The sequence below is a fragment of the Natrix helvetica genome (assembly GCF_964273705.1).
Source record: "Natrix helvetica genome assembly, chromosome: 2".
Classification (NCBI taxonomy): domain Eukaryota; kingdom Metazoa; phylum Chordata; class Lepidosauria; order Squamata; family Natricidae; genus Natrix; species Natrix helvetica.
This window is the reverse complement of record NC_138552.1, coordinates 174,058,044-174,083,879: the sequence shown is the minus strand read 5'-3', so window position 1 is coordinate 174,083,879 and position 25,836 is coordinate 174,058,044. Positions and strand designations below refer to the sequence as shown.

The 25,836-nt window shown below is 38.9% G+C and overlaps 1 protein-coding gene across 1 annotated transcript in view; it reads right to left on the bottom strand.

Moving 5' to 3' along the window:
• Positions 1-19,391, bottom strand: part of LOC309387413 (hormonally up-regulated neu tumor-associated kinase homolog A-like) — a gene marked incomplete at both ends in the record, with an annotated part of 99,058 nt that extends 79,667 nt beyond the window's left edge. The window contains 7 exons of the mRNA XM_081943890.1: positions 1,751-1,928; positions 7,743-7,878; positions 8,967-9,094; positions 11,160-11,298; positions 12,832-12,887; positions 18,166-18,458; positions 19,137-19,391. Of these exons, the coding sequence (XP_081800016.1) occupies positions 1,751-1,928; positions 7,743-7,878; positions 8,967-9,094; positions 11,160-11,298; positions 12,832-12,887; positions 18,166-18,458; positions 19,137-19,391 (1,185 nt within the window). The remainder of the gene's footprint in view (positions 1-1,750; positions 1,929-7,742; positions 7,879-8,966; positions 9,095-11,159; positions 11,299-12,831; positions 12,888-18,165; positions 18,459-19,136) is intronic.
• Positions 19,392-25,836: the final 6,445 nt, after the last annotated feature.

Here is a 25,836-nt window from a genome sequence, read left to right as displayed (position 1 = left end):
GTAACAAGAACTTAATCTTCATATGTGTAAATAAGGTAGCTATTTTCCTTATCATAAGGCAGTATTTTTGGATTTTTTTTGTAAAAAAATTAGAAATTTAAAAATGTTTTTCTATAAATACTGCCACAGAAAACCCGTTTAAATTCACATTTGTACAAATAGGCCTGCTTTGCTCTTGTTTATCAACAGCTTGTCTTTCTGAAGATGGGGTGAGAGCAGAATAATTATTTTAAAGAAAAAGATCCAAGAATAATCTATTAGAACCTTCTTCAAACCTCGTGGTTTTAGAGGTATTAGGACCATATTTCCCATAATCTAAACATGACACACTCCAAGTACTAGGGCCATTATAACTGGCAAGCTTGTTTGGAAGTTCAATCATGGTATATTGAAATATATAGTGGGAAGCTACACCCCACCTAGAAGAATGAAATATTTTAAGAAATATTTAAAAAACCAGAATATTATATGTCCCTAAAGAAGAAATATGTTTTAAAGACAGGAAGCAGATATTTAGTGCCCATTAAGAAAGACTGGGCCAGCCTATCTACAAGACAAGACCTCCAGCTCTGGGGTGATGGGATAATACATGACCCTCCAGGACATAATAGGATTAACCCATCTAGCAGCAGAGCTCACCACATGGCACAATCTCCTAAGGACATTGCATCACCCAGCAAACTTCAACCAAGCCTGGGAACTCAGACAAACATGACCCCATAGGAATCTGACAACAACCAATAGAATACATGTACTTGCACGGGAATAGAAAGTTCAAGTTCAAAGCCCAAGAGAATGTGTACAAAACCCCCACTCTCAACTCTTTGTGGTCAGACCATCCATATAGTTCTGTTTCACCATTAAATCATCTTTCCAATCAGCGTCCATTTTATCTCTAGTGCCTTTTTCCCAGCTTGGAATGAACCAGATGGATATTTCTTCCAACAATAGCAAGGCTGTAGATTAAATCATTCTGGAAGAAGCCATTGATGACCCACCTTTGTTGCTAGAAACCCTACATGTCTGTAATTATGGTTTTAATGATCAGGATTGAATTCAGGCATATCTTCATTGGTAATCCAACAGAAGGATGCTAATATAGGCAAATCGGAACCAGGCTGTCAAGTTGTATCCATTCTTGGCCAACTAGAAAATCTTAAAGGTTTGCTTCCTGGAAATTCTATCAGCTTTCTCTAAGATAATCTCAAATGCAACTGAAGCACCTTGCATTTCCAAAGACTGCATCACTCTAGTTTTCTTAGGGAAAAGAACCTCTGAGCCATATCCACCCCATGGATAATCTGGACAAGATTATACATTAACCACATGGCTTGACCTCATGCATGGGTATATGAAAAGAAGCAAATCCCTTAACAACAGATTGAGTTGCTAGGCTCACCCAGTTGGTTTAATCCACTTCAGTCAGGTTACTTATTTCTTTTTACAATTTCAGGTTTCTCCAGATGATTAGCCCTGCTAGCCCTACATTTCATAACAGTGGAATTATTTATATAATTAATTAATTAATTAATTAATTAATTAATTAGATATGATATAAATATAACCTATTTATATTATATGTAAATATAATATATTTATATAATATAACTTGATGCAATAAATATACAATATAAATAATATATTATATAATATAAATTATATTATATAAATAATTAAACAGACTGGAGACAAGATATAAGCAAACTGTGGTCCTTAATTAATTTAAAGATGCCATGAAGTCATATATTACCTTTTCAGTCCTCGGTTCTCTCTGATACCTAATTAATTTCTTCAGCAATAAGTAATATGTAGCCATGATGGAAGATGGCTTGTTTTTAATCAAGAAAGTCACAACATCTGAAAGGTTGAAGTCCATTATTTCTGTCATGTAACTCAAGACCACAGGATTCAATTCATTTGGGCGAAGCCTGAAAAGAAGAGGTTATGAGATAGGTAAATCTTTTTGACTTGGGTTGCCGCAATAAACTGAGCTATATTCTTCTCTATCAGAAAAAGTTGTGCTATAATTCTGGTCAAAATTTAATCTGAAAAATTCTCCCTGAGTTCATCAGGTTTTCCAACCAGTTCCCCCCACCCCACAATACACAATTTGTTCTAAATTTATCGGGGGTCCTGGGGCAAACCCTCACAGCGGCAACACAAGCAGAGGTAGGTTGTTCCCGGTTCAGCCTGGTTCAGCCAAACTGGTAGCAGTGGTGGTGGGAGGCTCCGCCCATATATCTGGACGCTTTTGCGCATGAACAGAAGTGTTGTGTGCGAGTGCGCGTGGGAGTGCCTCCGAACCGGTAGTAAAAATATTTGCAACCCACCACTGAACACAAGGATTCACCAAGGGCTTCAGGGTGAAATCTCTCAGTTTCTAGAAGTTACAACGTTTCGACGTGAGTTTTTGAATGCTTAAAGTGGATTTTTAGCACTGTGGAAATACATTTCATGACTCATTGTCATAATAGAATCTGCTAAATGAGCTGTTAATGTCTGTCCCGCTAGATAGGCCAGGCCAGGAAATTAATTCCACATGAAGACTAAAACTACTTTTATTGGGATTAGTTAGAATAACAGAGACTTCAAGTTTGATTGTGCTATCCCTTCCCTTCTTTTTATACTTCAGGGAGGCATCTGACTGAACTGCCTCTGAATGCTTTCTCATTATTATGGAGTTTAAAAATATTTCATCGCGTTTCACCTAGGAAACAGTTCTTACATATTTTTATCAAAGTCATCTTAACCTTACTCTCAAGTGACATCCCAAATAGTTTCTATTTTTCTTTCCAAGAATGTTATTTTATCATCGAACTTAGACTATATTTTGTATCGCTGCTATTAAAGCAGAGTGCTCCTGCCTTCATACACATCCTTCAAGCCCTCGGGCATCTCCAATACATGAGATATGTCACACAACAGGCAGGCGGGAAAATTCATATTGACTTCATATGCAAGCACATCTATGGGAGATGGGCCATAGGCTCTTCCTTTGCGCTAAAGAGAACAGAAACATTGCCTTTTTAGAATCCTAGCATCCAAATAGGAGGGAATAAGAATAGCCATATGATTTGAGCAAAAACAGAAAAAAATTTTCCAGCCCCATCTTGTCTTTTTTGGAGAAAGAGAGAGAATGAGGCATAAGTGAGGGGAAGAATTGAGCGGGGCAGCAAGCAGGCTTATGTTGTTGTTATTATTAGTTGCGAAGTCGTGTCCGACCCATCGTGACACCATGGACAACGTTCCTCCAGGCCTTCCTGCCCTCTACCACCCCCAGGAGTCCATTTAAACTCATGCCGACTGCTTCAGTGACTCCATCCAGCCACCTCATTCTCTGTTGTCCCCTTCTTCTTTTGCCCTCAATCTTTCCCAGCATTAGGCTCTTCTCCAGTGAGTCCTTCCTTCTCATTAGGTGGCCAGAGTAATTGAGTTTCATCTTATATATTTAGGCTTATATATTGCCCTATAGCACTTTACATCACTCTATGGACAATTTGCAATGCAGAAGCATTATTTGCATATTGCTGCCATCAATCTGGGTCCTCATTTTCCTGACCTTGGAAGGATGAAAAGCTGAGTCAACCTTCAGCCCTGTCATGATTGAACTCCTGGCTGTGGGCAGAGTTTGCCTGTAATACTGCATGTTAACCACTGCACCACCAGGGCTCTGAGATGTGAGAAAGGGGGAGCAATATTTTGATTGTTTCTCAGGGGAAGAGATGGCAGTGCCAGAAGGAGATGGCTAAAACAGCACCCAGAACACCATATTGGTCTTCTCAGATAAAAGAAAGTAGAATTATGGATAGTAGGTCAATGTTCTATTAATTCAGGAATGAGGAACCAAAGGTTTCTCAGTTGGTTTGCCTGGACAATAGAGATGAGAACAGAGGTGGGATTCTACCGGTTTGGACCAGTTCGGGCGAACGGGTAGCTCCGACTATCAGCTGGGAGCGAACTGGTTTGCTCCAACTTTGAAGTGGGCCTGCCTGCCCGCCCCTGTGCTGTACTCACCTATATTTCCTTGTCCAAAGCCCAGCTGATCTGCGCGGCAGAGTAGATTGCCACGCCTCAGCTGTTTTCCTCGCCAACAGTAATGCGGAAGGTGAGTTTTCTGTAAAATGTGCACATGTGCACAGCGTGCGCTCAGCGAACTGATTGTTAAACCAGTAGGATCCCACCCCATCCCAACTCAAAAGGGGACATATCAGCCCAAGGATGATCCGAGTACATGGTGAAATGCTCCTAAGTCTCTAATAAATAACTGGGAATCTGAAAGAAACAGAGTTTAACACTTAACAGAGTTTAGAGTAAGTGCTAAATCACTGATCAGTAAGCTAGCTCTCTTAATCCAGATGTTCTGCTTCATTTTCTGGGTGCTGAATTTGCTTGATTCTGGCAATTGTTCCTAGTAATGTTTGTATCTTTGTGCAGAATTTAAAGTTTTGCATTATCCCAAATTTATTGAGCCTCAGACCTCATCTTTTTTCTTTTGAACACCCCCTCCCCCCCCTGAAATAGACACTTGGCTTTATTTTCGGAGAGGTCTTATTATTTTTGAGGTGCAGGAGGCTGCTGCTGCATTGCAATATTTTTCAGGGAGGGCTTATTTTCGGGCAGAGGGCTTATTTTAGCATATGCACCCAAAAGCCGGATTGGGATTATTATCCTGGGAAGTCTTATTTTCATGGAAACATGGTATATATCTTATCTGATCTGATTTTATCTTACAATACAATACAATACAATACAATACAATACAATACAATACAATACAATACAATACAATACAATACAATAGTAGAGTTGGAAGGGACCTTGGAGGTCTTCTAGTCCAACTCCCTGCCTAGGCAGGAAACCTTATACTGTTTCAGACAAATGACTACCCAACATCTTAAAGACTTCCAGTGTTGGGGCATTCACAACTTCTGGTTCTAACTGTCAGGAAGTTTCTCCTCAGTTCTAAGTTGCTTCTCTCCTTGATTAGTTTCCACCCATTGCTTCTTATCCTACCCTCATGTGCCTTGAAGAATAGTTTGACTCCCTCTTCTTTGTGGCAACCCTTGAGATATTGGAACACTGCTATCATGTCTCCTCTAATCCTTCTTTTCATTAAACTAGACATACCCAGTTCCTGCAACTGTTCTTCATATGTTTTAGTCTCCAGTCCCCTAATCATCTTTGTTGCTCTTCTCTGCACTCTTTCTAGAGTCTCCACATCTTTTCTACATCGTGGTGACCAAAACTGAATGCAGCATTCCAAGTGTGGCCTTACCAAGGCATTATAAAGTGGTATTAACACTTCACATGATCTTGATTCTATCCCTCTGTTTATGCAGCCTAGAACTGTGTTGGCTTTTTGGCAGCTGCTGCACACTGCTGGCTCATATTTAAATGGTTGTCCACTAGGACTCCAAGATCCCTCTCACAGTTACTACTATTGAGCAAGGTTCCACCTATACTGTACCTATGCATTTCTTTTTTGTTGCCTAAATGTAGAATCTTACTCTTTTCACCATTGAATTTCATTTTATTAGATAGTGCCCAATGTTCAAGTTTGTCAAGATCCTTCTGTATCTTTAGCCTATCTTCTGGAGTGTTGGCTATTCCTGCCAGCTTGGTGTCATCTGCAAATTTGATGAGTTCCCCATTTATTTCCTCATCCAAATCATTGATGAAGATGTTGAAGAGTACTGGGCCTAAAACAGAGCCTTGGGGTACTCCACTGCATACTTTCCTCCATGTAGATGCAGTTCCATTGAGGACTACACGTTGAGTGCGATTGGTCAACCAGTTACGAATCCATCTGGTGGTGATGCTGTCTAACCCACATTCTTCTACTTTATCTAGTAGTAGGCTATAGTCCACCTTATCAAATGCCTTACTGAAGTCCAAGTAAACTATATCGATGGCATTCCTCTGGTCCACTAATTTTGTCACATTATCAAAGAATGCAATAAGATTAGTCTGGCATGATCTGTTTTTGACAAACCCATGTTGGCTTTTGGCTACTACTTTGTTTGCTTATAGGTGTTCACTTGTGTTGCTTGATTATCTTTTCCAGAATCTTTCCTGGTATTGAGGTTAGGCTGATAGATCTGTAGTTTCCTGGATCTGTTTTTTTTCCTTTTTTGAAGATGGGAATCACATCAGCTCTTTTCCAGTCCTCTGGTAGTTCCCCGGTGCTCCAGGATCTCTGAAAGATATAGTTCAGTGGTTCTGAGATCTCTTCTGACAGTTCCTTCAGAATCCTGGGGTATAATCCATCCAGTCCTGATGATTTGAACTCATCTAGGGTAGACAGGTGCTCACTTACCATTTTCTTCCCTATTTCAACTTGTGTTCCTAATCTGATTTTTGTGGTGTTGTTTTTGATAGGTTGGACTGGTTTATCCCTTTGTGTAAAGACAGATGCAAAACATAAGTTAAATAGTTCTGCTTTCTCCCTGTTGCTTGTCACCTTCTTGCCACTTTCTCCCAGCAATGGACCAATTGTTTCCTTAACTTTTTTCTTGTTTTTAACATGTTGGAAGAAGCTTTTTTTGTTATTTTTTACTTTTATGGCAAGCCTTTCTTCATTGTGAGCCTCAGCTTTCCTCACTTCATCTTTACATGCTCGGGCTATTTGCTGATATTCTGCCTTAGTTATGTCTGCCCCCCTTTCCACTTTTTATACTTATCTTTTTTGTCTTTCAGTTTGTCAGAGAGTTCTTTATGCAGCCATGCTGGCTTCTTTTGGGAGCTGTTCTTTTTCTTCTTCATTGGTATTGTGCTAGACTGGGCTTTTGTAATATCATTTTTCAAAATTTCCCAAGCTTCTTGAGTTGTTTTCCCCTTGAGGATTCTCATCCATGGAATTTTTCCCAAGCTCTCTCTAAGTTTGTTGAAATTAACTCTCTTAAAGTCCAAGACTCTAGTTCCACTTTGTTCTACTACTTGTGTTTGCATAATGTTGAATTCTAATATTGCATGGTCACTTGCCCCCAGGGTTCCTGTGGGTTCAACACCTTCTATCATTTCCTCTCTGTTAGTGAGAATTAAGTCCAATATGGCTAATCCCCTTGTTCCCTTCTCTACTTTTTGGGAAACAAAGTTGTCTGCTAGGTATATAACTGTGCCTGAATCTCCACATAGTGTTGTAGGGGAGAATGATGTTTGAAGAACCATTTATGATTTTTTTGAGAGCCAAATGTCTTATTCCAGCTAGTTATCATTATTCTGGAGAAGTTTTATTCTCTCTTAAATTGTCTTTTTAAAAAAACCATTAATTGTATTTCTGCTTTATCTCATCAGAAGGAGATATAATTGCTGTTCTTTGGCTGTGTCCTCTTCTCCCAAAGCAAGTCGAATTGGAGTAATGGGTTTTTTGGATGCTTATGACCTGCTTCTCTTATTGTTCTGATTTTTATTAGGTGCAGAGCTTGGAGTTATTTGAAATTAGATATTCTTTTTAATCTAAATAAATGAATAAATAAAATTATGCCCAGATTGTAAAAGCTCATCTCTTTCACAAGTTGTTCTTAAAAGGGAGAAATCAGGGCAAGACATTGCCTTCCTTCAGGAAAGTGGATGACACAACAGGAAATACTACACAGCCCATAAACAGAATGCTTCAAGTGTGTCAGGATGATGGTACCTGAAAGGTATGGTCAGAAGCCACTTTCACCACATGGCCAATTTTCAAGCAAATTCATTACTGTTGAAAATGAAGAAATAAAGGATGATAAACTTGCAATAATTACCTATTTCTATATATGAAAGCATTTAGTGGTTTGCTGATATTATTATCATTTAACCAATTGTCTTGCATTGCCTCTTTAACAGTAGGCCGCTTTGTGGGATCAGGTTGAAGCAAAGAGTGCATAAAATGAACAGCTCCTGTGGACAAATTTAAAAAACCCAGAGTTGTTATAACAAATTTATTAGGTGGCATTGCTTTTTTGAAACAGCCTACAGAGTCCTCAAACAACAATGGGGAGAATTAATGAAGCACTTTTCCTGACAACAACATCATGGAAGAAAAATTACCAAAGTCAACATTTCTGACCTCAGAGAAATCACTGCTGAATTTAAATTTCTGAGGGGCAAGCAGTTCACTTCCAATGATATACTTTTAATAGACCTATTCTTGTAATTGGCTTTCATACAGATGCAAAACATACTTTCTCATTAATGCACTTTTGTCTACTCATCTTTCCAGAAATCCCAGAACCATTCTTCAGTATTATCATGGACAAATGATCCAGTTCAAATACTGAGGAGTCACAGCATTTTATTCTTCTCTTAAACCTAGGCAAAAAGTCAACACTACTTGAAAAAGTTAACGTTTTGGAAAAGAAAAGGGAAAAAAATGGACTACATTCAAATCTATTCTATTTTCCCAGGCCTTGGGCCACTTCCATTTAAACCATTTGATTATTTTGTCATTTATTGATTTGTGATTTATAGGATGAATGTAAGATGATTGTGAATATAAGCCAATCCAGAAGAGATTCATCAGCTATTTCAGCTGGTGACAGAAGCTTGTCTATCAGGGTTATCTAGTGCTTCCTATACTGTCCTTGCACTACAATGACCAGTGGTAGCCATGTTCAAATCACAGAATTCACTGGTGACTTTGAGTTCATCACTCTTTGTCAGCCAGGTTTTATCCACTCATTATGTGGATAAAAAGTCTTCTGTGCAGGTTATTTAGAGCTCTCAGAGAAAGGACAGGATAGAAATTCAATCAGTCAGTCACTGTCCTGAAGAAGAGCTGTGCCAAATGGACGTTCTTGATATGTTACACAGAAATTGCAGCAATATACTGTAATCCTGTCTTAACTTGGTGTCTTCCTGATGTGTCTGGATTACAACGTCCAGAATTCGAACCAGCCTGGCCAATGGCCACGCTGGCTATAATCTAAAACAGCAGGTTTTATATTTGTCATATTTTATATTAAAATGTAAAATAAACCATCTCTTACCAGAGGAAATGTTGGGAGAGATGGGATTCATTTCTCCATTAACCATCTTGAGATGAAGTTGCTTGATATTAAATGGCTCCACAGTGAAAGGCAGAGTGCCCGTCAGCATGGCAAATGTGCTGATTCCTCTGTCCAAGAAGACAACACAGAGTGGCTATGGAGATGACCCTATTCATTTCCCCTCCCTTTGTGCATCAAACCTGTTCATCATTGGGACTTGCTATACCAAGCAAAAATGGATTAGTTTTTTCCTACAAAAAGCAACAATTTATATTTCTGCTTTTATATACTGTAGTCCTGTGGCCCCCAATCTTTTGGGCACTAGGGATCAGTTCCAAGGAGAAACATTTTTCCATGGACTGGAGGGGATGTGGTTTTGCTGTGCTGCCTTTACCCACAGATAGGACTTTGTTTGTTTACTTGGCTCGATTGCTGGCATGCCATGGACCAGTGCCGGTCGACGGGATCCTTGCTGTAGCCATTTATTACACACATCAACAGAACAAGAAAAGCCAAATCCAAATCTAGAAAAAATAGTTCTCTCTCTTCTCCATTCCTTCATAAAAAAAATAAAACCTGGGCATGATCAGTGGTGAAATCTAATTTCTTTTTGCCATCGGTTCTGTGGGCGTGGCTTGGTGGAAGGGTCATATGACTGGGAGGCCAACATGGCCAACTTTTTTTCACTTTTTAAAGAATGTTTTCCCTGCTCCTTCCGTAAGAAACTCAAGACCCACCTGTTCCAATTGGCTGGCCTATCCCATCTATAGTTCTATTCTTATCCTCCTGGCAGTTATTTTTAATTATTTATTTTAATTTTGGGGTAGTTTTTAGGGGTTGTTTTTAATGTTGTTCTTAATCTTACTTTACTGTACAGTTTGTATATTGCCTCCTCTATCTATATGTATCTATATGTATGTTTTATTTCGACTGTACACTGCCCCGAGTCCGTTCGGGGAGAGGGAGCGGTTTATAAATTTGAAATAAAGTAAAAGTAAAGTAAAAGCTGGTTCAGGCGAATAGGCAGGAAAAAATGCTTTAAATCAGGCAGCTCACAGCTGTTCCGCGCGATCGTCAGAACCTTTTTTCCTCACTTTTTAAAGCATTTTTTTTCCTGTCTATTCATCTGAACCGGCAGGAAAAAAAATGCTTTAAAAAGTGGGTGAAAAAAAGGTTCTGATGATGGTGCGGCTCACAGCTGATATGCGTAACCGGAACCTGTAGTTAAAAAATGCTTTAAAAAGTGAATAAAACGGTTCTGTGACAATCAGCTGTGCAGCGCGATCGTCGGAAGCTTTTTTCCTCCCTTTTTAAAGCATTTTTTTACTACCTATTTGCCGGAACCTGTAGTAAAAAAATGTTTTAAAAAGTGGAGGAAAAGGTGCCGATGATCATGCAGCACAGCTGAGTGTCATGGAACCTTTTTCCCCCACTTTTTAAAGCATTTCTTTTTACTACCGGTTGGGACAAACCTTAGCATTTTTTGCTACCAGTTCCACCCAACCAGTCAGAACCAGTAGCATATCGCCCCTGGGTTTGATGGCATTAGCCCTTTCAGGATATTCCTCTTTTTTGATTCAATGTCTATTGCAGTGTTTTTCAACCTTGGCAACTTGAAGATGTCTGGACTTCAACTCCCAGAATTCTGGGAGTTGAAGTCCAGACATCTTCAAGTTGCCAAGGTTGAAAAACACTGGTCTATAGCATAGCTTTGTAGAAATTCTGGATACATTATACATTTCATCGGCTTCAGTTTTCATAGCATTATTTAATATTTCTTACAATATTACTTCTACAGTAGTATTTGAGGTCTCTGTACATTTTTAAATGACTTCATGATCTCAGTGCTGGCAAGGATTATCAAGAGCTCTTTAGATCCCCAAAGGAAACATACTGACATCTTACACTGATTTGCATTAAGCCCTCTCTTTAAATAAAAACAATTGGTAGGATAGGTGTTTATGTTGTCCGAGTTTGACTTTTTTTATGACAACATCTTGGAGTCGCATGCTTATTTTCCTTGTATTTTATTATTTTAGCTCATCATCTCACTCCTGGTAAATTAGACTTTTAGGTGATGTAACAGAGAAAACAGTTCCCATTGTGCATAGTTATTATGCCACTGACATTATACAGCACTTTGTCTCCCTAAAAGTGCTGAAGGAGAGATAGAAATATTCGTAATCTACTTACATGGACCAGACATCCACTTTTGGCCCATATTGCTTATGAGCTAAGAGTTCTGGGGCTGCATAAGCTGGACTCCCACACTGAGTGTTTAACAGTTCTTGGGAAAGGCCCTGAAACTTTATGATATTGCTCAGTCCAAAATCTGAAGAAACAAACAGGCAAAAAAAAAATTTAAAGATCTGCATGACAAACTCTAGCAGCTTTAATCATACAGAAAATTGATTTAAACAATGCTCTAAAACAGGGCATCCCAAATTGTGAGTTTTGGGAAGATGAAGACAGAATCCAGAGGAAGTGTGAAGAACTTTTTAGTCACATCATTATAATAAATCCCCTTTCCCAAAGTTTCAGTGTATTACTTTCATTGTTCATTTGTGTTCATTCCAGTTTTTCTTTGAAGCTGTTTCACTTCTCAACCATGACCTGAATGACTGAGAATCTCCATAGACATGTTCATTCCAGTGTTTATATTTTTAGGAGAGGTATGTACATTAAGATTACACTAAAGGGAGGCTTGATGGCGAAAGGTTTAGCAAAAAGGATGGGTTACATTAAAGTATAAGGATTTTTTTAAATGTGCAATTCTACTTTTTGTACGATGGGCGGCTATATAAATTTAATAAATAAAAAAGTAACACTAAGGTCAATCTATGCCTGTAGATTGCTTAAATTCTCATGTCAACAATCCTAACTTTAGTCCAGTTCACATATTTGTTTTATTTAATGTCTATTCCAGTGGTAGAAGAACAAGATAACATCCCTACGATATTCATAGTAAAGCATTTAAATAAAGATAGTCTGGAATTCATAATTCATATTAATACATTTCTTTTAAAAAAAAGCAGGTAGAATTGAACAATTTAGAAGCAGCCATTACATTCACATTTTGTTTTGTCCCTCCTTTGGCATCCTTTCTTTAATGATTCTATTCCACTATTTCTTCAATATTAGTGTGACTCTTATCCCACAGCAAGTTGTCCCACAGTGAATTGGCCATGGCGAGTTGGCTGCAGCAAGTTGGCAGTGATGAGTTGGCCACAGAGAGTTGGCCATGGCAAGTTGTCATAGACCCTTCTTAGATCGTGCAGGTGATGACATTTAAAAGGAAACTTATTTCACCCATCCAAATTCATCAAAAATGAGGAAAAGTACTGCAATGTATAAAGTAGTAAACTTTTTTTTCTTCCTAACAAAAGGAAGAAGAGAAAAATGGAAAGACCAAGAATAAGCGGTATGGCCCTTTATGTACTTTCCTCTTTCCAGCACATCCAACATTTTGAAAAAGAAGTTTTAGCACATCATCTAGAGAGTTTCTGCAGATATTGTTCATCATATCTGAGGGAAATGTTTTACCTTGAATTTCAGCTCAATCAGTTAATATGAAAGAGCATCTGTGGCAGATATTCTCTGTCAGGAGTTGTGTGTATAACAATTAAGAGGTAGGAAGGACTCAGGGAATGGTGGAGAAGCCATGGAGTAATCTTTCACTTGCAACAACATGAGCAGGCGCATTAATTTGCACCAAGGGTTAGGGCTGATCAAAACCCACTCAGGAGCCCAGAAAACCATCCAAATTCCCCAATTAACAGAAGACATAAATCTATATGTTACAAATACTTTACAGGACACATTGCTGCGAAATGATCAACAGGAGCTTCATATCTACAGTACCTACCAACAATTTTAATGCTATTGTTTTCATCCAGAAGAAAATTTTCTATCTTCAGATCTCTAAAGAAGGAAGAACTGAAAGTAAATATGCAGTCTTGAAACGTAAGATTTGCACTGCAAATATCAATAACTGAAGTTTTTCACAATATGCCTGCTTAATGATATTAGAAGGAATATAGTTGATAGGTCTCTAATTTATTGAATCTCACACATACATCACACACATGGCCTTTACATCTGCTTGAATTCTGAAAGCAAATAGCTCTTCTCAGGTATCTCACAACAGTGACTAGGAAACACATTAGGCTAAAAAATAACAATTGGTCCACAATGCCCTGCTGAACTCTTATTGTTAAAGTAAGAGCTTTAAGGCAAGGATCTTGGAGACACAATCTACTTTACTTGTCTCTCCTTCTCTCTCTTAATCTTGAACAATTATTTCAATTTCTGCCTCTGATTGATTTAATATTTTAGTATGAGTCAGAAATTCTGCTTCAAAATATGTAGAATATTCATTATTCTTTATAATATTTCAAACAGATTCGAATGTAATAGTACAAGCATATATATTTTTCTTCCTGAAAATCTTACTGATTGCATGTAAGCTTTTCACAAGGCAGTGTAGCAATATAAATGTTTTCCAGCAATGTACCGGTAGTCGTCAACTTACAACAGTTAGTAACCATTCAAAATTATATTGGCACTGAAAACAGTGACATTAGCATTTTTCACACTTACGACCATTGCAACATCCCCATGGTCACATGATCTCAATTCAGATGCTTGGCAACGGGTTCATATTTATGACGATTGCAACAGTCCTACAGTCCTGTGATCACCTCTTACGCTCTTCTGACGAGCAAAGTCCATGGGGAAGCCAGATTCACTTAACAACCAGGTTACTAATTTAACAACTGCAATGATTCACTTAACAACTGTGGCAAGAAAGATCATAGAATGGGGCAAAACTCACATAACAAATAACCAAAGTTTTGGGCTCAATTGTGGTCATAAGGCAAGGAGTACCTGTACATGTGCATTATAAATGTATTTTTAAAAGTAACAAACAATTTTACCAAATTCACAAGCAATGTAGTCTCAGAAGGTGTGTAGGTATTATGCTATAGTAAACCAAAGTACAAATTATGTCATTAAAATATCACATGATGTAAAGATTGGATGGAGTGACTTTCCTGTTCAGTTCCATACGTAGGAAAATAGCAGATTTAGTCAAGAAGAATTTAGGCAAGGAAAAAAAATCCCCCCACCTCACTTAGTATCTTATCCAATAATAGTAAATGGTTCAGTTTAAGACTAAATGAGGCAGGAGTTCCGGTTCCGGCGGCGGCGGCGGGGGCAGCTCCTTGCCCGCTCCGGCTCCCCGGTGGGCTTTCCCACTCCTTGGGGGGCACAGGACACCCCGCAGAGGGGTCCTGCCGGAGGGGCGGCATCGCGGAGGACTCCTGCAGCGCCGGCGGCCGGCGGGAGGTCTCTCGCGCATCCAAGGCACCGGGGAGCAAGCTCGGAGGGCGCTTCGCGTTTCTGCGCCTCGCGCCTCGCTATAAGCTGACTGGAGAATGCAACAATAGAAGGAAGCAGCTGCAGTGCGGTGAGGTTGCTTCTCTCTTCATTCCCTAATCTGCATGAAGAATTATTCAGCTTTTTAAAATAACTTTCGGAGCATTTTGGAGGCGCGGCTGGAGGGAGGGGTTTCCCCCCCCCCCTTGGACAAGCGGCAAGGAACAATCTTGCTCTCAGCCCCCGGGGAAGGAGGAGGGGGGAGAGCCAACGAATGAAGCCTCACCCAGGCTGAGATGATTTTCTTTTCAATTTAATTCTACATATTACTGTGATTTGAGGGCTTTTGGAACTTTTTAAAACTTTGTTATGCCTCTGTGCCCAAAACTGGCAGGGCAAGATGGCACACTTCCGTTGTCTTTATGAACTGTGAAACCTGACTCCACCTTTAAAATTCAGGCTTCCGGTCTTTGTCTCCGTGTCTCCCAGAGGAATCTCTTGTGGATTGGTATTTTTTAAACTTTCTAGGGGAAACTTTCTATCTATTGCCAGACTTATTAGAGAGATTCTCTTCTGCCTGGTTCTTCTGCTCCCGGAACTCGCCTGGCTACCCTTCTTTTCTAACTGTTTATCTTATATATGGACTGAACTTTTAACGTTATAAAGGATGGCATCCAAAAGACCACCTCCTGGAAAACCTGGCTTTGCCACTTCTGCTCCAACATCCGCAACATCCAGTCCAGCCACACAGTCAAAGATAACAGAACTGATGCAACCTAAGACTACAGAGATGGACTTTCAACAAATGCTTCAACAAATTTTACAGGGCCAGGAGGAAATCAAGAAACAGCTAAGGGAAATGAAAGATGAAATTAAAGAAAATCAAGCCCAAATATATAAGAACTCACAAAGACTGAATCTTGTGGAAGGGGGGGTGGAGGAGGTGAGGGGGGGGTAGAAGCTGTGCAGAAAGGGAACAAAGATCTTGACATCCAACAGATGAAAATAGAATTTGAGAGAATGTCCTATTACCTTAGATTTCAAAATGTTATAGAAGAAGATGGGGAAAACATAAGGGACATCATGACAAACATCCTGGCTGACTACACACACAAAGAAAAACAACAGATGGGGTGGGATATAGACCTGGTTTATAGAGTGAACTCAGCTTATGCTAGAACACACAATGTACCCAGGGAGGTTCACATTAAATTTCTTAGAAAAAGCACAAGAGATGAAATTCTGGGTGTACAAAGGGGGCAAGCATTGACATACCATGATATGGAGATAACCATTCTGAAGCAGATCCCTAAGAAGATTAGAGAAAAAAGGAAGAATTATTCGCAATTAGCGAATAAATTATACCAGAAAGGGGTGTGGTTTAGATGGTTGATGCCTGAAGGTATGCTGATATTCTGGGAGGAGACAAGAATCAGAATCAATTCACCCATAGAGGCACAGGCCTTTATGGAAAAAAACAAAACACTCCTAGAAAAAACACGAGACACTACAACGGACACGCAGGACACGGGAGGGGCCAGAGCTCTGCCAGTGGAGGGAGATGGGGCAATAGCAAGAAGACTCAGATCACAAAAATAAACAAGAAAATCATATCATTATAAACTGACCAAAAGTGATAATGGAATTATATCTGGATTTTATACTGTAATGTTTAATCTGATTGAATTTAGTAATAGAACTAATATGCTGATTGTAATCAATTATATACCAATGCATTATATATAAATGTATACTATGGGTATGGAGGGAGGGGCGCCTTTCACATTTTGCAACTGCCAAAATTTGTATACCTGTCCATTTACCCTTTTCCCTATAAATGTTGAAAAACCAATAAAAAATTTTATTATAAAAAGACTAAATGAGGCATGGGAGATATTAGAAAATTGACACATTCATGTAAAAAACAAAGAACCTATGGCCTGGATGATTTTTTTATGATTATTATAGCCAAGAAAAATAACAATAAATAAATTCCAAAAAGGTTTATGTGTTTTTTGAGTTTTCCAGACTATTTCACCAGGAAAACATTAAAAATTATGCTACTTCTTCCGTATCTTTATTTAATATGTTTTATTGTACAATTGACTATTGTAATCTCACAAGAGTAATAAAAAGAATAAAAAACAAGAATCGAAAGTAAAATTCAATTGTCAACCATTTTAACCTGCTGTTGTTGCTTTTACTCTTCTTTAACCTTTTGTGATTTTCTTTTGATAATAATATTAATCAGTTATTTTCTGTGGCTATTTCCCCCTTACATTTTATGTAAATTATGAAAGGCACATGCAAATGAATTACCTTTTCTCCTCTTCTAACTTCCTACTTTTTTTCCCCAAGAGCTTCTCCAACAATCATATTTCCTGGAAACCCACAAACTTTTATAACAGACTGAACAAATATATAATATTCTGCTTGATTAGCTATTGACCCTAATATGTAAGAATATCCATTCATTTGGCAACAGTCCCAATTCATTTCCCATATGAAGCATACTTCCAAAAGAGGGATTAAAATAAACATTCTCATTCCCTCTTTCAAGTTTTTGTCACAACCTAAAGCAATCAAGAAACAAACTCAGAAAATGGATGTGCACCTGACACTTATTAATTTATTTTTGAAATGTTTTTTATTATGTCATATAATAAATGCTAATCAGCTTTGAAGCAGGGAAAAATTACCACATTTGGATTTATCATTATTATTTTTATCTACCCTAGTCAAGTAAACTTAATATTTGCTAACATGAATCATGAAGAAGTCCCTGATACACTTTACTAGAGCCTAGCTTTACTTAGATGAAGGCAAGTCATTGAAACCCAACATAGTCCTCGGCTTACAACAGTTCATTCAGTGACTGCTCAAATTGACAACGGCATTTTAAAAACTGACTTATGACCTATTTTTCACACTTACAGCTGTTGCAGTATCCCCATAGTCATGCGATTAAAATTTGAATGCTTGGCAACTGACTCACATTTATGTTGCAGTGTCCCAGAATCATGTGATCCAGTTTTGCGACCTTCTGACAAGCAAAGTCAACGGGGAAGCCAGATTCAGTTAACAACTGTGGTACTAATACAATACAATAGCGGAGTTGGAAGGGACCTTGGAGGTCTTCTAGTCCAACCCCCTGCCTAGGCAGGAAACCCTATACCGTTTCAGACAAATGGCTATCCAACATCTTCTTAAAGACTTCCAGTGTTGGGGCATTCACAACTTCTGGAGGCAAGCTGTTCCACTGATTAATTGTTCTAACTGTCAGGAAGTTTCTCCTCGGTTCTAAGTTGCTTCTCTCCTTGATTAGTTTCCACTCATTGCTTCTTGTTCTACCCTCAGGTGCCTTGGAGAATAGTTTGACTCCCTCTTCTTTGTGGCAACCCCTGAGATATTGGAACACTGCTATCATGTCTCCCCTAGTCCTTCTTTTCATTAAACTAGACACACCCAGTTCCTGCAACTGTTCTTCATATGTTTTAGTCTCCAGTCCCCTAACCATCTTTGTTGCTCTTCTCTGCACTCTTTCTAGAGTCTCCACATCTTTTCTACATTGTAGTGACCAAAACTGAATGCATTATTCCAAGCGTGGCCTTACCAAGGCCTTATAAGGTGGTATTTAACAAGTACAGTGATTCACGTAACAACTGTGGCAAGAAAAATCATAAAATGGGGCAAAATTCACTTAACCAACATTTCGCTTAGCAACAGAAATGTTAGGCTCAATTGTGGTCATACGTCTAGAACTCCCTGTAAAATATGTTATCCTCCCACCTGGACTTGAAAAAGAAACAATAGTGTCTACCTGTGGACAATGCCATGGTGATGAAGATGGTCCACAGCAGCCATGATGTGCCTCGTATATTCCTTTACTTCTTCTTCATCTAGCCACTTTTTCTCACATATTCGGTCCATGAGGTCCCCCCCAAGGCACAGCTCCGTCACCATGTAATACGAGTTCTCCGTCTCCAAAGTTTCATACAGCTGAACTATGTTAGGATGCATAATCATCTGATGTATCCGAGACTCCCGCTTCATATTTTTTAAAACGTACGAGTCTTGCTTAGCCTTTTTCTTGTCAATAACTTTTATGGCTACCTAAATCACAGAAATGAATGAATCCTTCATGATACAGGTAATTCCCACCATAATTTGCCAACATTTTGCAAACATAAATAAGCAAGCTCAGGAATGGCTGATTATCGCTACAGATGGCATTCAGATATTAAACCCGGACTACTGAAAGAAAAACGTATAATTCTTAAAACCAGTGATGAAATTAGGCCATTGTTTGAATTAATATGCAATTCTATGGTAATGTTTGAGGCGTAGGTAAGTGTTTTAGCAAACATCTTTGTAGGTACATGTTCAGATATCATTTTGTACATTTCTTATAGATAACTTGAGTGCAGACATTTCCATGAGGGACTGAACAAGTCTGCTATTATTGCACTCACAGATTATTTAATTTCCCTTGAAATGCTCTAGAGATACTCAAATATCAGCAGAATCACCCAGTTGGGGGAAACTCACAATACAGTTAAACCTATAGAGCATATATTGTATGAAATATACCCTTATCTTCCAAAGCTATTTAGGAACTTGAGAAAGGTAAGTCAGTGCATTACTTTTATACTTGTCACTTGAGCATCGCTACCGTAATTGAGCAAAAGCTATGAGCAAACAAGAAAAGAGAAGAGAATTCACGAATTATCACATGCTATTGTGAGATGAATGCAGTTGCTAATCAGGATCATGTAATCATGCTCAGATTACCTTCTCCCCAGTGAGAATGTGCAGTCCCTCCATCACTTTGGCAAAAGAACCCTTGTTGATCACTTTGCCTACTAGGTAATTCCCAACTTGTTTAGTGTGTGGAAAAGTCTTCTTAGGCTCTTCTTGGGAGTGTTTCCTGAAACAAGCAGGTATGTGTAGATCTTTGTGGTTTTTCTCTGTGCCCGATAATACCTTTTTCTGATTTGTAGGATTGATGATGCTGACATCTAGAGTCTCTTTTATTGCTGCAGGCATCTTCAAGAAGTTGGGTTGGGTTTGCAGCCTTGCTTCCCAGGAACGCAACTTGCCAAAGTTAGTTCAGTCAGAAGACACAAGAACTAGTTCTGCTTATGGTGAGACAGACAGCCCTACAAATCTATTGGTCATGCAGAATTTAATTGTGCTCCCCTGGAGGCTATGTTTTCATTACTGATCTCTACTTGCAGGCATGGAGGTCCGCTCAAGCAGAACCAAGCTGGAGATTATTAACCTAACCTGATACAAGATGTCAATTAATGCCCCACAACTGACAGCTCCAATGTCACATAATAATTTCATGAAATAAACCACTCCCATTTACAGAAGCCAGCATTCTCTAAACACCAATCAACTAAATTAGACTACGGCTCTTTTCCCCTGTATTTTCAGAGACAACAGCCACAATGTTTACTATGTAATGGCATCAGCATAGCTCAGGTTAATCCAGAGGTTTATTTACACAGAAAGTGGTGGCAAGCAAGTTCTAAATGACTTACTTAAACTTGTGTTCTCAGATCCCTTCCAAATTCTTTGGCTGGAGTTACAGTTTCATCTTGCACTAGGTGAGAATAGTACATTGTCTTTAATCTTCCCTGGGATCAGGGAAAAGGTGGGGGGGTTCACTGAGTTGTGTCATGGTGAGCTCAAACGAGGAGACAAACAACCTACTCTGGAGTTACCTGATGAACCACTGTTTGAAGACCTGAGGTCAGCCAAAGTTGGGGCTGTTCAGCAACCATCAGGAGCAGTTGCCCTTGGCTTCCAAAGATGAACTGACACTTCTATCCAATTCAAGGGCTTGCCACACGGAGAGACGAGGATGAGCACTCTGCAAGGCACCCCATAAAAAGGGAGCTCCTGTGATGAGCAATACTGGCCCTGGCCCTATAGTAGCAAACTAAGTACTGTATCTCCATTCAAAACAGCAGTTAGCTAACTCAGCCTCTTTTGTTGTTGTTAGTTGCGAAGTCATATCCGACTCATCGCAACCTCATGGACAACATTCCTCCAGGCCTTCCTGTCATCTACCCTTCTCTGAAGTCCATTTAAGCTCACACCGACTGCTTCAGTGACTCCATCCAGCCACCTCATTCTCTGTCATCCCCTTTTTCTTTTGCCCTCAACCTTTCCCAGCATTAGGCTCTTCTCCAGTGAGCCCTTCCTTCTCATTAGGTGGCCAAAATATTTGAGTTTCATCTTGGGCTTCTAAAGAGCAGTCAGGGTTGATCTCCTCTAGGACTGACCAGTTTGATCACCTTGCAGTCCAAGGGACTTGCAGGAGTCTTCTCCACCACCAATGCTTTGGCGCTCAGCCTTTCTTATGGTCCAATTTTCACAGTCATACATTGCAACTAGGAAAACCATAGCCTTGAGTATACGCACTTGTTTTGGCAGGGAGATGTCTCTGCTTTTTAATATGTTGTCTAGATTTGTCATAGCTTTCCTCCCAGGAGCAAGTGTCTTTTAATTTCTTGACTACAATCACCATCTGTGGTGATCTTGAAGCCTCTTAGAGAGCATTATTATTGATACAGGCAGTCCTTAGTTAACAATTAATCTCTTGAGGTTGCTATAGAGCACATTTGTTTATTTCCTTGATCTCCTGGGGAAAAAAGGCAGGATGCAGCACTAACAAAAGTAGATTATTTTTTTTTGTCCACAACAAGGAACATGATGGTTTTGTAATGGTAGGAGAAAACTGATAGGATTCCTATAAATAGTTGAAGAAGCATGGGGCGAGGTTCACCCAAAAGGCATATATTTCTTCTGCATAAAAGTCATGGAAATATTGTGTAAAAATCAATGATTCCCAGAATTAAAGAAGAAAAAAGTGTAACCGCCAATTTGGCAGGAAAGTCACTTATGTACTGATTGGCTTAATACATCTATCATCTCTGAACTGTGACACACATTGTTTGTGTGTTATTTTTCTTGCCAACAGAGAAGAAAGCTTGCTAAAATATGCTTTTTCGGATCTGTAGTTTCTGTCATTTGTGTGGGGGTGTGTGTGTGTGTGTGTGTGTGTGTGAACAAAACAGAATTTCCTGCTTCATTTTGTTAATTTTCTTATCTTAGTCTGCCACAGATTCTTGACAGGTTTTATAATTAAAAATAATAATTATAATGACACATATGTTTGTTTACTAATGTAGAGGCAGCAGCATGCAAAACCACGCCCCCTCCAGTCCATGGAAAAAAATCTTTCCACACAACTGGTCCCTGGTCCCTGCCTTAAAGAATCCATCTCTCTTCTTGAGATGGTGAGGCACATGTATGTGTTTTAAAGAGTCTGGTATCTTTTTGTATCCTGTCATAAACAAGTCAGAACTCTCTTCAAGTCCAGATTTCTTAAAATGAAATTTTAAAAAATATTTAAAAAATAGTGGGCAGGTTTACTAGTAGATTCTCTGAATGCATCCCTGTGTGTGTATAAGAATGTATTACCATATTTTTCGGAGTATAAGACGCACCGGAGTATAAGACGCACCAAGATTTTGAAGAGGCAAATTTTTTTGTCAAAAAAAAAAGGGCATGCATAGCCTTCAGGAGCCTTTAACCCTCCTCTGAGAACACTTGTTTAACAACCTTGATTCTAAACATTAATATGAAATTGAGAGTTACCTCCAACTTGAGATTTTGCCTTTGTGTTATTGTTACTTCTCTGCTCCACAAACTTTTTTTTAACATCCTACTTTTTGAGCCAAAAGGCTGTGCTTTTGCCAAATCATGAATTTTCAGCATGATTAATAACCAACAAGTTCAATGACTAACATGTACCCATGGAAAGTATGTGTATATATTTATTTATATATACATACAGAGAAGAAAAATACTCCTTTTATGCAAAAGCAGCCACTGAAGCTAAAATTTGGATGGGGGAAAGAGTAGATCAGTGAGAAAGACGCACCTTAATCCTTCAGAAAGATTTACAAAATTGCACATACTATGTGTATTACAATTCCAAAAGATTCCTAAGTATTACTTTTGCGCAATAATTGGCAAAAAATTGCAATAGCAGTCAATGTGAAGATAGGGCAAGGATAAAAAGGGGTTGTGTTGTTTTTAAAAGTTTGCTCTCCACCTCCCCCCTCTGGAGAAAAAAAACAATTTTTCATCTTTCTTGTGCATGCTGTGCTTCTCTCTGGCCTCTATTAGGGTTAACATATTTGGGCAGAAAAAGTAATGGTAGCAAGGAGTTAATAGTTTCCCCTAACATTTTGCTACCATCTAGCTGTGGTCTGGACCTTTGCATTTCATTCATATTAGAACTATTCTCCCAACATCTGAACAAGTGAGACTTGGAGGAAGTGATGTGCAGCAGGCACAAAATAGACTTAGGTGGAGGCACCTCTGTTTGTTAAATACACACATAAAAGTTCCCCTCGCACATATGTACTAGTCATTCCTGACTCCAGGGGGTGGTGCTCATCTCCGTTTCAAAGCCGAAGAGCCAGCGCTGTCCGAAGATGTCTCCATGGTCATGTGGCTGGCATGATTAGATGTTGAAGGCACACAGAGCACTGTTACCTTCCCACCAAAGGTGGTTCCTATTTTTCTACTTGCATTTTTACATGCTTTCGAACTGCTAGGTTGGCAAAAGCTGGGACAAATAATGGGAGCTCAGTCCATTCTGCTGCACTAGGGATTCAAACTGCCGAACTGCCAACCTTTATGATCGACAAGCTCAGCATCTTAGCCACTGAGCCACTGCATCCCCTAAAAATACACACATATACAAACACAATTTGTAAACACTCCCCATCATCACTTCTCTTTCTTTCTCTCATCCTCTTTTCCTAGAAAAAATGTAATGGCCACTCTAGGTGAGACGGATGACTCTAGGCAGAATCCAAGGTAAATTTAGAGAGAAAGGCATTCTATCACTTATTATAGTATAGAAAATAGCTTATTCTTTCTTCCTCCTCTTTCACACACATTGAAATCTAAGCTTCAATTTGGGATTTATTTATTTATTTAAAAAAAACCCACATTTTTAAAAAATGTTTTTAAAATCATCAGAATCCATATTTCTTATCTCAAGCACTTCGTATTGACTTGCTTAATGAAAGAATCCTAGGTTCAATAAAGATATTAAAAAATAGTCAAACCAAACAATCAAATCAAGAACTGTGTCAAACAGCACCATTTACCTGCATTTCTTTACTCTAAATTCATAGAGGACCAATCCATATCAGGATTGCCACACTTGACGAATAAAATAGCTAATCCTTTTTCCAATCCTCTTTTAAATTCCCATGCACAGGCATGGGGTTTTAAAAACTTCCGTTGCTTTCCAAGTTTCAGGTGGTAATTGATTCTTAAAACATTTTAAAATAACCATAACGTCAAACTCAATGCTTTGCTGGAAATGCAACAAATTACATCATCAAACACCCCGTAAAATGAGTAAGTTATCGAATAAACAGGCAAAATAAACATTTTGACTTTATTCTTGTTTTGTGATAGGATTTCTCTGTGTGCAAGGGCCACTGTGTGTGTATATGCACAAGCATGCAGGTTTTTGATTGAATACAAAAAAGAAAAAAGAAAGAAAACAGCAAAACAACAAAAATGTATAAGGTATATTTATATCTTGGATAAACATTCACCTAAGTATTTCCATGAATACTTAGTCATATTTCATTATAATCATCCATTGATAATCTATAATAATGTGCAATTTATTGGTTGCTAACAATAGCAAGTCTGCTTTTGCTTGATTTCCATGATTGTTACTTTTCTTTCTCCTACGTGGTCCATCTAGAGCAGGGTTGTCAATCTCGCAGCCCACGATCCAGGTGTATCAAGTGCTGGCCACGCCCATGCCCTGTTCAGCGAAGGGGGGAATGCCCCAATACATCACATGATGCCCCAATACATCACATGATGCCACTGTGACCCCTGATCTAGAGTCTCAATGGGTTGAGGCAGCCTACAAGTATTTACAATTCTAAAGAAACTAATGCTGACTTTTTCTAATTGGCAAGCAAGGTGCTAAAAATTAATTCAAGAGCCATAAATAAAGCCATAAGCAGTTGGGATATGTTGAGCAATTGGGGAGCTAGGAGGTAGGTCCCCTATTTCAAAAAATCTGATCAGGCTTCCCCAAGCAAGGTGAAGCACCATGGAAACTTGCTCTGGACTTTGTTGGCCTTTTTTTCTATAAGTAATGGGGCAATTTTAGTACCACAATGTTTGAGAACACGTCATGATATGTAAATTAAATTATTAAACAGTGGCATCAGAGGTGGTATTCAGCAGGTTCTGATCAGTTCTGGAGTACTGGTAGAAGAAATTTTGAGTAGTTCAGAGAACCGGTAACTACCACCTCACTGGTACCACTCCCATCTATTCTCTGCCTCCTGAGTCCAGCTGATCGGGAGGAAATGGGGATTTTGCAGTAACCTTCCCCTGGAGTGGGGAGGGAATGGAGATTTTACAATATCCTTCCCCTGCTACACCCACCAAGCCATGCCCACCAAGCCACGCCCACAGAACCGGTAGCAAAAATATTAAATCCCACCACTGAGTGGCATGTTTAATTCTTGCCAATTCTAACTTCGGTGAAATCATTAGTTTTATTCATGGAGATGGAAGTACACGTTCATTTAACTTTTAGGTAAGTCATAGTTTTGTAAAGTCTGAGAATGCCAGAAGTAACTGCTTTACAAAATGTTCTATGTTTTTTTTTTTTTAGTCAACAGGAATCTGATCTGTTTTTGCTATCCATGTTAGTAAGGCCAATTTTTTTAAAAGACTTTTAAAGTCTGAAAAATAGGTTTGTCTTATTGAGGTTTTTTAAGGAGCAAAGAAAGCCAGAACAGGGTAAGTGAACAAAGAGAATAGATGTGGGACAGTAAGATAAACTTCCTGCTCATATTCTCTACCTTAAAATGTGAAAATTGTCATCCTAATTCCTTCTAATAAAGCCACACTATTATTAGGGCATCCGGTGGCTTCCCCAGAGGTTCAAAGGTTGAGTTGGACCTCCCAATCTTTCAAATATGTCTACCCTATTTCACAGATATCCAGGCCCTCAAACGTGTAACAAGACTGTGCCTAAGGCTGATATTAGAGGCACAGAGTCAACTGTTCTGTAGGATCAAGAGAAGCCAATTTTATTATGGGTGACTGAAATTCAGAAGACAAGACAGAGAACTTTTGTTTGGATTAGAAAGCAATCAATGTCAGGGGATAATATTTCACCCTGAACTACATGAGGCTTAGACCGCGGCTTTTTCCAAACAGCATATCTTCAAGGAGCGAAAATGAAATAAAATCCCGGAAACATATTCTAATTAAAAACAAGCTTTAATACAAAAATAATAAAATAAAGAAATAAACAAATCTATCTAATTGTTACATTTTGGCAAGAGCAGTTTGTCTACCAGCTTCCTGGCAGATGGAAAAAGATCAAAAGAGAAAGAAGTCTCTGGAATGT